The sequence below is a fragment of the Notamacropus eugenii genome, chromosome 6 (genome assembly GCF_028372415.1).
Source record: "Notamacropus eugenii isolate mMacEug1 chromosome 6, mMacEug1.pri_v2, whole genome shotgun sequence".
Lineage (NCBI taxonomy): Eukaryota > Metazoa > Chordata > Mammalia > Diprotodontia > Macropodidae > Notamacropus > Notamacropus eugenii.
This window is the reverse complement of record NC_092877.1, coordinates 295,530,691-295,543,155: the sequence shown is the minus strand read 5'-3', so window position 1 is coordinate 295,543,155 and position 12,465 is coordinate 295,530,691. Positions and strand designations below refer to the sequence as shown.

Below are 12,465 nucleotides of genomic sequence, written 5' to 3'. Positions count from 1 at the left end.
ACACTCTTAAATTATTATTTGTCTTTTATTGTTATATAATTTTTCATATCTTTCCATCTCTCCAGTTCAATTATAAGACCTTTAAGGGTAGAGAAGACCCCTTAATTTTTTTTTTTTGCTTTTATTTGATATAGGTCTCCTGTCTATATTTAAAGAGAGACAAGGAAGGAGATTTTACAACTTCCTTTGTAACCTATTCCCATATTTAATAATCTACTCAAAAATTCTATCTTACTTTAACCTAAATCCTTTCTGTTAAATATACAGATCTAGTTGAGTTTGTTCTGTCCTTAGTAGAAATGGGAAATTGTTGAGCATAATCTTCTGAACTAAAGTTCTTTACTTATTTAAAGACCAAGTATAAAATTAACACCCAGGGGATACAAAAATGGCTTAGAATGGTCCCTGACCTCATGGTGATTAAAGGTTTACCAGGAAAGATAAGATGTGTACAGAAATGACTATGAAGTAAGGTGCAATGCGAAAGTTTGATAAAAAAAGGCACGGAATATTCTATTCATCTTAATTTTAAAAATTCAAATTTTCCAAACCTCAGAGTTGAAAGATGATGACGCTGCTACTCCTAGATTATCTCTGTTTTCCTCAGTTTTCTGTGCTCGGTTCTTAAAACCAGGTGGTAATGCAGGACCTATAATTGGCCTAAAAAGAAAAATCAAGTTTACAGCTGTTCATACACTCAACACAAAAGCATACAAAACTAGGCTGATCAGACAAAATCAGGTACGTTGAAAAAAATTCAAATTATTCAAATGCTATTTTGAAAAGGAACTCTCTTCTAAGTGTTTTTCTACCAGAAATCAGGAAGAAAACCATTTCACTTTAGTTCTCTGTTAGTCAACAATTTGGTCTTCTTTTAGTGATTTTCAACCTTTGAGGATTTTGATGTGTTATCCTAAGAGTTGTATAATAAAATTCTATTTTCAACGTTAAACAAACTGGAAAATTTTTTTACACTGAACTACCCTTTAATGTCGCTTAGTCTCATGACATGACCATGGATAAGTGATGTATGACCCAAGTAGTGTACTCGTACCCACGATAACTTAAAAATTTAAAGAAAGTGAGTTGGATAGATCTTCTACAGGGGATTTAGGGTAACAAATGAACCAGAATTTAAAAGTGTAAAAGTGCAGATGGATTGCAATCTGCTATAAATTCCTACACAGAGAAGGTTACTGGGCCATTATTTTACTGGAGAATATTATAGACTGAATCTAGGGAAGTTTGTGCCTAGGAATTATCTAAGCCCTTACTTTTTGTAGTCACTTTCCAATGAATGAATAAATAAATAAAATTTATGTTAAGTGCTTACTATGTGCAGATAACTACGCTAAGTGCTAGTGACATAAATAAAAATGCAAGAGATGTTCTGCTCTCAAAACTTACGGGAGACCACAAATATAGGAGAGTTCAACTTCAAGTCAGATAGAAAGGTTCCATGGTCCTTGGGATGTAGAGGCAAAACAGATGATAACATATCATTTTTAATGTTACTTCATTTAATAAAACAACATGGTTTCTGAGGCTGAACCATTTGACAGTGCCCAGGATTCTGGGGGTGAGAACTTTGTCAGGTCTTCAATAGCTGTGGCTGCTAAGGATGTGGGTGGGGAATGCTACATTTGCAGGGGAAGCTGTGAGTTCCCATGGGCACAGGACTGGTTGCCTGGACTATTACTGCAGGGGCCAGGCTTGTGGTCTAAGGTGATGTGGTGATGCTTCAGTTTCTAGAGGTCTTGGGCTTACCAGCCTACTAGTGACAGTAAACTGTCAATGGGCACTGTTGGTAGCAGAGACACAGGCCTCTTCTCCATAAGGGTTTCTCCCCTTGTGATGGTTATACAAGGGGTAGATTAGAAGCAGGGCCAGTGATCTGAACACATGGCTGTTCCTCAACTCTTACAAGCTTAGAGGGTGAGGGCGAGGTGGTCTTTGTGTGATACTAGTAATGAAATCTATCTTAAGAGTCATTAAGGTTATAACCAGAGCTACTTATGGACAGATTTGACTCTGATAAAGATCACAGATTTAATTTCTAATAAGCAGATCTAAAAGGAGAGAGCAAAAAAGGAATAGATATAGCAGTAATGAGTAGTATTCACAATGTTAGCTCAATTAACTTTCTCAGTATCACAGCATCTGAGTTGGCTGTAAATCACAACTGTGATCTCTGAGAAAGCTACTGCTGGAGCCCAGCACAGCACCAGCTTGAATTCTTGGTTCTTCTTTAAGTCTCTAGACCAGGGGTAGGGGACCTGCAGCCTCAAGACCACACGTGGCCTTCTAGGTCCTCAAATATAGTCCTTTGACTGAATCCAAATGTCACAGAACAAATCCCCTGAATAAATGGATTGGTTCTGTAAAACTTGAATTCAGTCAAACGGTTGCACCCAAGGACCTAGAAGGTCACATGTGGTCTCGAGATGTCAGGTTCCCTACCCCTGCTCTTGACCTTAAGTAGGAAACTCCAGGAATCCAAGAAAGAAAACTTCACTCCATCTTTTTGGCTTTTCATGGTTCTTCACACTTTCCTCCAAATCTCAAAAGTACTGCTGACCCATCTAGCTGGTCACTATTTTCTATTATCTCCATGTCTTCAAAGAGGCAGGACAATATAGTGAAAAGGGTCCTGGGCAAGGCATCTGAAGTCCAGAAGTCTACTCTCAGCTCTACCACTTCTTGGCTGCTGACACAAAATGAATTATCAATTATTTCACCAATCTGAGCCTCAGCGTCCTAAACTTCAAAAAGTGAGTTAAGAATTTGTTCTGATATCTAAATTTATTATTTTATTTATTTTAGATATCTATCTAAAATATTCAGAGTATTTTAAGAATTTTAAGAGATGACATGCTAGAATGGAAAATGTAAGGTGCCATATACCTTTAATATACTGTCTGGAAGGCAGGCAGGGAAGCAGGAGGGAAGGTGAGGGAAAGAATAGGCAGGCAACAAGCATTAAGTGATCACTATGGATCACTACGCTGGGGATACAAATATGGGCAAAAAGAAAGACATCCTTTACCCACAAGGAGTTTACATTTTAACAGGGGAAAACAACACATTCAAAAGCTGAAAAGGATGGGGAGGGTTATGGGGAGGGATGGGGAGAAGATATTTGTATGGGGGCACTGAGGCGAAGCCCAGGGAGACTCAAAGCACAGCTAGAGGCATGACTACTCTGCCTCCCCACCCCTGACTCACCCATGGGAGAAGGGGACCGGCATGGTGAACATGCCAGGCATAAGGGGCAGTCAGTCAAGAGGCAGAATTCTATGTATGAAGAACAGCAAGAAAGTCAGTCTTACTGGACCATAAAGTATGTGGAAGGGAGTAAAGGGTTAAAAAGATTGCAAAGATAAGAATGACAAAAGCATTTTGTAACAGGAGAGGGTGACAGAGAGTGGAGAGTTCCTCCCAGATTCTCTACCATTTAAGGATACCCAAGGATTCTCATCATTTCCTACCCAACTACTTGCCTGGACTTTGTCATTTCCGGAAACTCATCATTCTGCAAGATGAAATCTATTAGGAAACTCACATAGCTTCAAATCATTTCCTCCTCTGACTACATGACTTCATTGTACGGCCATGCCAGGGAGTCTCCCCCCTAGACCCCATCCCCATCCTTACTGTTAAGTATCTTTTTATTTGTTGTTTCCTCCATTAGACTGAGCTCCCTAAGGGCAGAGACTGTCTTATGCCTTTATTTGTATCCCCGGTGCTTAGCACAGTGCCTGGCACATAGTAGGCACTTACTGTGTAGCCTTACTCTGATCCTAGAGATGACAGCTGCTAGAGCTTACTCAGTGGAGGGATGAGAGAGGAAATCGTCTGGTCAGATGTGTTTTAGGAAAATCACTTTGATAGCTCAGTGGAGGATGGAAGGGAGTGGCAAGAAATTTGAGGTAGAGAGACCATCAAGAAGACTTTTGCAATAATCCAGGCATAAGGTAATAAGGGCCTATATACTATGATAGTAATTGTGTGAGTAAAGAAAAAGGAACATATGCGATATGTGTCATGAAGGTACAAAAAATATGGCTTTGCGAAAGATCAGAAATGTGGGATGAGTATACATGAGGAGTCAAGGATGACGCAGATTCTGAGCTTGGGCAACTGGGAGTACAGTACAGCCACTGGCAGTAATAGGTAAGTTCAGAAGAGAGGAGGGTTTGGAGGGGAAAAGACAATGAGCTCTGTTTTGAGAATATTGAGTTTAAGAAGCCTAAGGGAGATTACATTAGAGATATCCAATAGGCTACTGGTAATGCCTGACTAGAAGACAGAGGTTGGATTAATAGATCTGAAAGTCATCTGTGTAGAGATGACACTTGATCATCTACCAAGACAGTGTAGAGGGAGAACAGAAGAGGTCCCAGGGTAGACCGCTGGGTGACACCCCTAATTACTGGTACAGCCAAGGAGACTGAGAAATGGTCAGTCAAAGGAATAGAACCAAGAGAAAGAAAGTCATGTCACAAAAACCCGGAGAGAAGACAGAGTGCAGAAAGAGAGGATGAGCTATGGTGTCAAAGGCTGCAGTGGGCTCCAGCAGGCTGAGGACTAAGGAAAGGCCACTGGATTTGGCTCTGAGGAGATCACTGATGACTTTGGTGAGAACAGTTTTATTTCAATGATAAGGCTGGAAGCCAGAGTGCAAAGGGTTTAGAAAGAATGAGAGGACAGGAAGCAAAGGCACCTGTTGTAGATGGCTATCTCACAGAATTTAGCCACAAGAGAGGTATTATATTAGGAAATAAAAAGTCTTTAGGAAATTAAGAGGATAGGGACAAAAATTGTGATTCTACTAGCGTACAGAACTTACGGGCAGCAAATTTCTCTACAAATGAAGGCCAATGTCTTCTCTGCAACTTTTAATCTTAGAAAGTATCCTACAGCATTGAGGTGTTCAGTGACTTTCCTAGTTACACAGCCAGTATGTGTCAAAAGTGGAACTTAAATCCAAATTTGCTGGTTCTCCAGCCCTGAGAACTAGCACATAAAATGTTAATTACAAAAATCTCACTTGGAGAAGATCAACTTGTACTATTATTTCATGTCAGTTACCTCTGTGGGGAATCATCTTGCTTTTTAAATCCAGGAGGAAGAGCTGGCCCAAAAAAGCCATCATCATCATCATCATCATCATCACCATCTTCATTTTGATTTCTTCTCTGTTTTCTGAAAAAGAAGCAATTTCACTTTGTTTACACATGAAAGAAACGTTAAGTACAAAATTATTTCAGGAAAATTTGTCAGAAAAATTCATACTTTTCGTCATATATTCAATTGATTAAGACAAAACACTGGACTGAAAAAAACAGAATTCATCAAGAAAAGAATGAGGTAATTTTACACAGAACATAAATTTTTATTGTAACCTTTTTCTGGAGTTTTTTGCTCACCTAAACATCAGTAAGAAATCTATTCTTCAAAATAGCAATAAATCAACTATATCTAATGTGTCTTTTATAAAGATGTTCTAAGTCTATGAGCGAGGCATATTTAAGTCAAAAAGTTAACAACTGTACTCTCAAGAATTATGTGAGGAAGAGTTGAGGGACTGGATGGTCTTATATTTCTCAGAGGTACAAGAAAGCCTTGCTACAAACACCAGCTTTTATATTAAGCTGTTGATACTTGGTCACAATGAGACTATAAAGGTAGGCTAAAGTTGTAAAGGACTTCACAGGCCAAAGAGAGAGTTATACCTTCTCTCAGAGGCATCATATCTGTGCTTAAGGAAAATTATTTTGGAAAGAGTGTCAATGATGGACTGGACTGGTCAGAGACAAGGCAGCAAGACCAATTAAGAGCCTACTGCACTATCAGCCTCTTTTTGTATCCCTAGTGCTTAGAACAGTGCCCAGCACATAGTGGGTGCCTAATAAATGCTTACTGAATGAATGAAATAATAGAAATAAGAGGTGATGGGGTCCTGAAATTAAGATGGGAACTGTGTGAACTGAGAGAAGAGGTTTGATGAGACATATGTTGTACAGGTAGAAAAGGTGTAACTTGACTTCTGGTTATACATGTGGAATGACAGAGAGGGAGGAATCAAAGATAATGCTGAGATCAGCAATCTGGGTGACCAGAAGGATAGTTATACTTTGAACAAAATAAGAATATTAGGAAGAAGGGATAGTTTGGGGGAAAAGATAAAGTTGGACATTTAGAGTTTAAGGATACAGGTATCATGGACAAATGGTAATGCGAAACTGATGCTCAATGTAGAGACTGGGGCTGGAGATATATAAAAACAGATACACATAGGTATCTTTCTACAGATAGCTATATATATATATATATATATATATATATATATATATATATATATATATATATATATATATGTATGCATATACATATTTGTGTTAATCTGCATAGAAATGATAACAGTCCATGAAAACTGATTAGGTTTCCAAAAGAGAGAGTGGCCAGAAAGAGAAGAGACCTAGGACAGTCTTGGGGAATACCTAAAGTTACCGGGTGTGATATGGAAGATAAGCCAGCAAAGAAAAGGGAGAAATCGTAGTCAGACATGTAAGAAGAGAAGCAGGAGAGAGTGGTGTCAGAAAAGTCCAGAGAGAGTGTATATACAAGGAGAGGAGCGGGGAGTCAACAGTGTTAAATACAACAGATAGGAACTATAAGGGCTAAGATATTGCTGTCAGATTTGCTGATTAAGAGATTGTTGATAATTTTTCAGCTGAGTCATGTAGCTAACAGTCATACGGCAAAGAAATGAGGAATGAGTGATTGGAGGGAAAGTAAAGGCAGCAAGTACTGACAGTTTTTCCTGGAAGCTTAGCTGACAAAGGGAGGAGAGATTTAGGATAAGAGTTTAATGTAGGTTTTCTAAGGATGGGTGACGGCTGGATATGTTTGAAGGCAGTAGGAAAAGAACTAGGATATGGGGAAATGTTGAAGATAAGATATGAGAGAGAGAGAGAGAGAGAGAGAGAGAGAGAGAGAGAGAGAGAGAGAGAGAGAGAGAGAGAGATGAGAGTTTGAAATCTGCTGTAGAAGATGGATGGTGCGGGGCGGGGGGTTGATCTATCACACATGTAGAGGAGCTGCCCTTGCCTAGGAGAAGAATTACATCACTGTTAGAGGCTAGGGGAAAGGAAGCAAGAGTGAGGGACGATATTAAGAGGTTTTGAAAATAATAAAATGAGAGGACTTTTCGAATTTTTTTAATACAAAGATGAGATTCTTACCTGAGTACCAGAAGGAAGGGAAAAATATCTCCATTCTTCCAAGTTCAATATACTGAGTATATAATGCTGAGCCAGTTCAATAATAAAGTAACAATTTTAGGAGCTCCTCTACTCCCCCATATCTTTCGGGGAGAAGTTAGAGAAGCCCCAGGTGGTTGATGGACTGCCCCAATGTCACACAGCCCATGTGTGACAAAGTCAGAACTAGACTCAGGTTTACTAACTCCAGGTCTGGGGCTGCTTTTGCTTATTCTTTAATTTCCTGCACAAAGCAGTTCGATGTGTGCAGCTGTGACACAACAAACATTTGTTGTGTGACTGTTCTACAAAAGGCATTGGGTAGGACCCTAAGGATACAAAGATGGAAAAACAACACAGTTTCTGCCCTATGCATTATGTAAATCATAATAAAGGAGGTATGACATGTGTCACATGAGTACAAATGAGTATGGTGCCAGTAGAATATGATATGGGTACAAAGGAGATTTATGCTAAGAGTCTTAGGAAAATTTGAGGAAATGTTATTTTCAACTGAAGGAATTAGAGAAGGCTTTCTGAGGAGCTTGTACCCAAGTTGGGCATTGAAGAGAAGGATCTCAACAGGCAGAGATTAAACAAAAGGGCACTGTAGTCACAGGGTGCAAGAATGTACTGTTGTAGCAGACTACAAGGACCAGATGCCAGCCCAATTTGGTTGGAATACAGAGTGACAAGGAGACTAGTGTGAAATAATACTGAACCACACTGTAGAAAGTATTAAATAGAAGGGTAAGGAATTTGTAGTTTATCCCAGAGGCAGAAGCAATCGGGAGTCTCTAATGTTTTTCAGCAGAGTAATATGGTCAGGCCCATAAGGCTATATGAAGAATAAGTTAGTGAAAGGAAAGAATGGAGGGAGGGATAATAGTTATTGAGATATTATAAGAGTCCAGAGAAGTGGGGATAAGGGCTAGAAGTAAGGGAGTGGAGATGCAAAGAAAGAAGGAGTTTATGGGATGTCATGGAGGTAGAATTAACCAAGACTAGAGTCAAAAATAACATTAAAGTTTCCAGCCTGGGAAGATGTTGGTGCTAACAACAGAAACAGGGAAACTAGCATTAGGAAACAAGATCAGATGATTTCAGATGATAATATTAAGTCTGTGGTTCCAATGAAGCATTAAGGTTGAGAAGTTCATCCAGCAGTTGGAGATGTGTGAAGGGAGAAACTAGGACTAAAAGCAGAGATCTGTACAGCATTTCTTCCATGACTGAAGTGACAGGGGTGAAAGAGACTGTGAAGAATGAGAGTGTAATTCCATTATCTTCACTCCTCAAACTATTTTGTTTTTATCTAGAATGCATTTTGTACTCACCTGCATATATGCTGTTTCCCCCTCAGTAGAATATAAGCTCCTTAAGAGAAAGAATTATTTTATTTTTGTCTTTGTACCCCAGTGGCTGCCACAGGTCTGGGCACAAAATTAGGCACTTCTTAAATGACTGCTGAATTATATTTATAGAGAAAAAGAGGACCAAGGTTAGAGCTAGAAGCAGGGGATAAGTGATGGGGGGGAGGGCGGTCAACTACATTTTTTAGGTACATGATGATGAACCATCAAGCGAAAGAAAGAAAAAACAGTCAGACAAGTAGTAAAAGAAGTAGGAGAGAGCAGTGTCAGGGAGCTCAAGGGGAGAGAAAATTACCAAGCTGAGAAGTGGTGATTAATAATGTCAATACTGTAAAAGTCACAGGGACTAAGAATAGACCACAGATCTGGCAATTGGGTCACTAGGGATACCGGAGGGATCAGTTTCAATAGAATAGTGAGATAAGCAGGAATAACTGAGGAACTGACTGGGCAGTGAGGAAATAGAGGAAGTAAGTGCAGGCAAACTTTCCCCAGAAGTTTGGCAGTGAAGAGGAAAAAACATAGGAAGATAGCTGGAAGGGATGACAGGAATGTCTTTTTTGGGATGGGGGGCTTTAGTATACTTGTAGGCAGTAGGAAGGAGATGGCTGACAGAAGAAAAGAGAAGGGGATTGATCAGAGTCTAAGAGGAGGCAGGAGAGATGAGATCCAGGGTAAAAGTGGAAGCAAGAACAAAGAAAGGGGACACTTCAGTTGGGATACTAGAGCAAAGAGTATGGATGAGGGTCTAGAGAAGTTATTGAGTCACATTAGACAGAAGATGAAGGTATTCACAACTGATGGCTTCAATTTTCTTGGTATAAAGTAAGATTGTTTTCTGAGAGAGAGGGAAAAGTGATGGAGGGAGGAGGAGGGAAATGGAGGTGAACTGGAGGCTTGAAGACAGAGAAGGAGGTTTGGAACAGCTCCTGTGCAGAGTATGATATGTAGTCAGTCAGAAATGAATAAAATGATTGCTGTGCAGGGGCCAGGGAAAGCAAGGAACATCAGATACCATGAATTTATTATGGCCTAGGTGAGCAAAGTTTCCTGAGTTCCTTCAGAAGTGTTTTGGAGTAGAAGCAAAGAAGGCAGATGGTAGGGGAGACCCTGGGAGTGATAAGACAGGCAGGAAGGGAGATAAGGATAAAGTGCAGACTCTCATGGAAATGGCTAATGTCTCCTTCAAGCCCATGAAGGAGGGAAATAAAGCCAAAACAGAGATCATCTCACACGTGAGAGCAAGGGGAAGCTGGGACAGTAGAAGAAGTCAAGCTGTGAGAGCTAGAAAAAGACAGGAAATTATGCTGGGGGGACTGCAGAGTTCAAGATCTTACCAGCAGTTTCAGGTGTTCAAATGGTCTAAAGAATGACTGCCACTCAGGTCTTTGGGTGGATGAATGGAAACAACGGCTGAGCTTAAGGGTGGGTCTAGGTAGAGACAGGACGAAAGTAAGCAAGCTTGCAACAGAAAAGTGCTATGGGGAAATAGATAGAAATCCTTCTCGAAAAGGGTCAAACTAGAGCAATGGGTACAACATAGGATATGTATATTTGGGGAGGTTCGATTTAAAGAGATGTTCTGTCTTGGAAGGAAAATCATACGTTCAACCAAATTTATATTTTAAACTTCTGGACAGATATTATTTTTTGGATCTACTTAGAATAGTCATTTGCAAAATATCTCTAGGACAAGTTCATAAATAAAAGAAAACTGGTTGAAACAACAGCTCCATGTTACACTTAAATTAATTTCCCTTTAATAGATTCAATTAATGATAAGATGAAATAATTTCTACCTTTTGGCATACACAAATTCAGATGAAAGCTGTCTGTATATATTCAACTTTTCTACTACAGACAATCCTATAGAGAAGGTTTAAGCAATGACTTATGAACAAAATGACTGACCTTGGGGTTGGACCAGTGTCATGTTCCTCTTCAGAATCTTCCTTCCCCCCTTGGTGTGGCAAAGGAGAATCACTGTCTTCATCACTGGATGATGAGTCTGAACTACTGCTCTTATAGTCAGGGGGCAGTGCTGGTCCTGCAACTAAAGAAGATTTGCTAGGGATGCTGCAACCTTCAGGAAAGCTTTCCTAACCACTCTGAGGTCTCCTATGCATTCACATACAGCTTACCGTCTTCTATGCACTTTGGCAATTACATATACTATCTGGTATTGTTTACTATCATGTACGCATTCAGCTTATATCCCAAGAAAAGAAACGATGTTCTTTTGTATTTTCGGTACCTACGAGTAGTTACATTGTAATGGATATGTGACTTCCTCCACAAGGGCAGATTCAACCCTCTCTCATCCTTTGTGGTTCCGGTCTTTGTCTTCCTTAAACCCTTCAATAAGTTCTCTTACTCTAGAAAGACCCTTCACTAACAGCTTCCTCCAATTTTTATAGTGGTATGTAGATGACCTGAGGCTCCAAGCTCCAAAACTATGACAGAAGAGAGTAAACTCTGACAGGCTCAACCAAGCTGTAAAGCCTTGCAGTAAGCACCAGGAGTTAAGGCAGTTCAAGGATAAACCTAGCTGATTCCAGGATACTTTATCACCAGGCTGGCTAAAAGGTAATGAGTTTGTGGTCAAATCAGCTCTTCTACTACTTAATATAGGAGTTGTAATCAGCATCAGTGAAGGAAATATACACTGATGAAATCACAACACCCTGAAGTAATCAACAAGATCTTTCCAAAGGACAGGTAACCTTTTAAGTCTGTGAATATTTTGGGGCTACCAATACAATATTCAGATGGTCCATCTGTTTTCCTTTTCTCTCACTATGTGACCACTCTCCTTTCTTTTCACATGTACATTTTCCAGTTCTTTTCTCTTTTTTGTGTGTGCACAAATCCATCATTGAAAGTATGTTGCAACTTACTTGGAGTTCTATTTCTCACTAAATAGTTAATATGATGAACTTGAAAGCTTATCTGCTTTAGTATCTTCAATACTTTGATGGAATTTCCATTAAGGTTCTTTTATATCATTAAACAGAACAGGTTGCTTTAGAATCTATCCTAGAATTCAGTAGATTGCAAATTCCTTTAGGACTTTACTAGGTGGTCTTTCACTTTTATATTCCCAGCACTTAGCATGTTCTTAGCATATAGCAGCCATTCAATAAATGTTTGAAGAATACCATACTTTGGAAAATGCCTAGAAATAACTGCTATATAGTGGAAAGACTAAGAATCAAATAATTTTAGACTGAATTATATGGAAAGATACTTGATTTTTTTGTTGCCTTGGTTGTCTGAGTCTATAAAATTGGAATAATTTTTTTCCCCTAGTTTATAGAATTCATGCACCTAATGCACCTCTGATTTTTTGTTTACCTTGTCATTGTTGCGTTTGTCCTTCGTTCTCAAAGTGGACCATGAAATCACGATGATGATAGGACTTGCAGTTGACTTTGATTTGAGGTTTTTGTTTTTGTTTTTGTTTTTTGATTAAAGGGGCCATCCCTTGAGTAACTACTTTAAAAAGCCTATTCGTTGAATGGGTATATCTCACTCAAAGTGAGAATGTGATAAGACCATAGCCTGAAAGGACCAGAGTTTCACACTGCATCCTGGTCCATCTCCAGTCCTCCTGATGAATATCAGGCCACTGGACTCAGATGGCTCAGGAGAAGAAAGTGTGGTTGGTGACCCTGCACAGCCATACCTCACTCAAATCAAAGTCATGTCATCCACTTGATGTCATGGTCCTCTTTGAGAACAAAGGACAAACATCACCTGTGAGTGAGTAGCAGGTCCTCTCCTCCTGTACCTCCTTTCCTCTCCTCTGGTGTTCTACTCAGGGGAAG

General features: G+C 39.5%; 1 protein-coding gene across 3 annotated transcripts in view; it reads right to left on the bottom strand.

Annotated features, from left to right (window-relative positions):
- Nucleotides 1-12,465, bottom strand: part of GPALPP1 (GPALPP motifs containing 1) — a 37,519-nt gene that overhangs the window by 20,649 nt on the left and 4,405 nt on the right. For all 3 annotated transcript variants that reach the window (XM_072617185.1, XM_072617187.1, XM_072617186.1), the window contains exons 2-4: nucleotides 10,550-10,691; nucleotides 5,092-5,205; nucleotides 552-660 (exon numbers count right to left, since the gene is read on the bottom strand). In XM_072617185.1, the coding sequence (XP_072473286.1) occupies nucleotides 552-660; nucleotides 5,092-5,205; nucleotides 10,550-10,691 (365 nt within the window). The remainder of the gene's footprint in view (nucleotides 1-551; nucleotides 661-5,091; nucleotides 5,206-10,549; nucleotides 10,692-12,465) is intronic.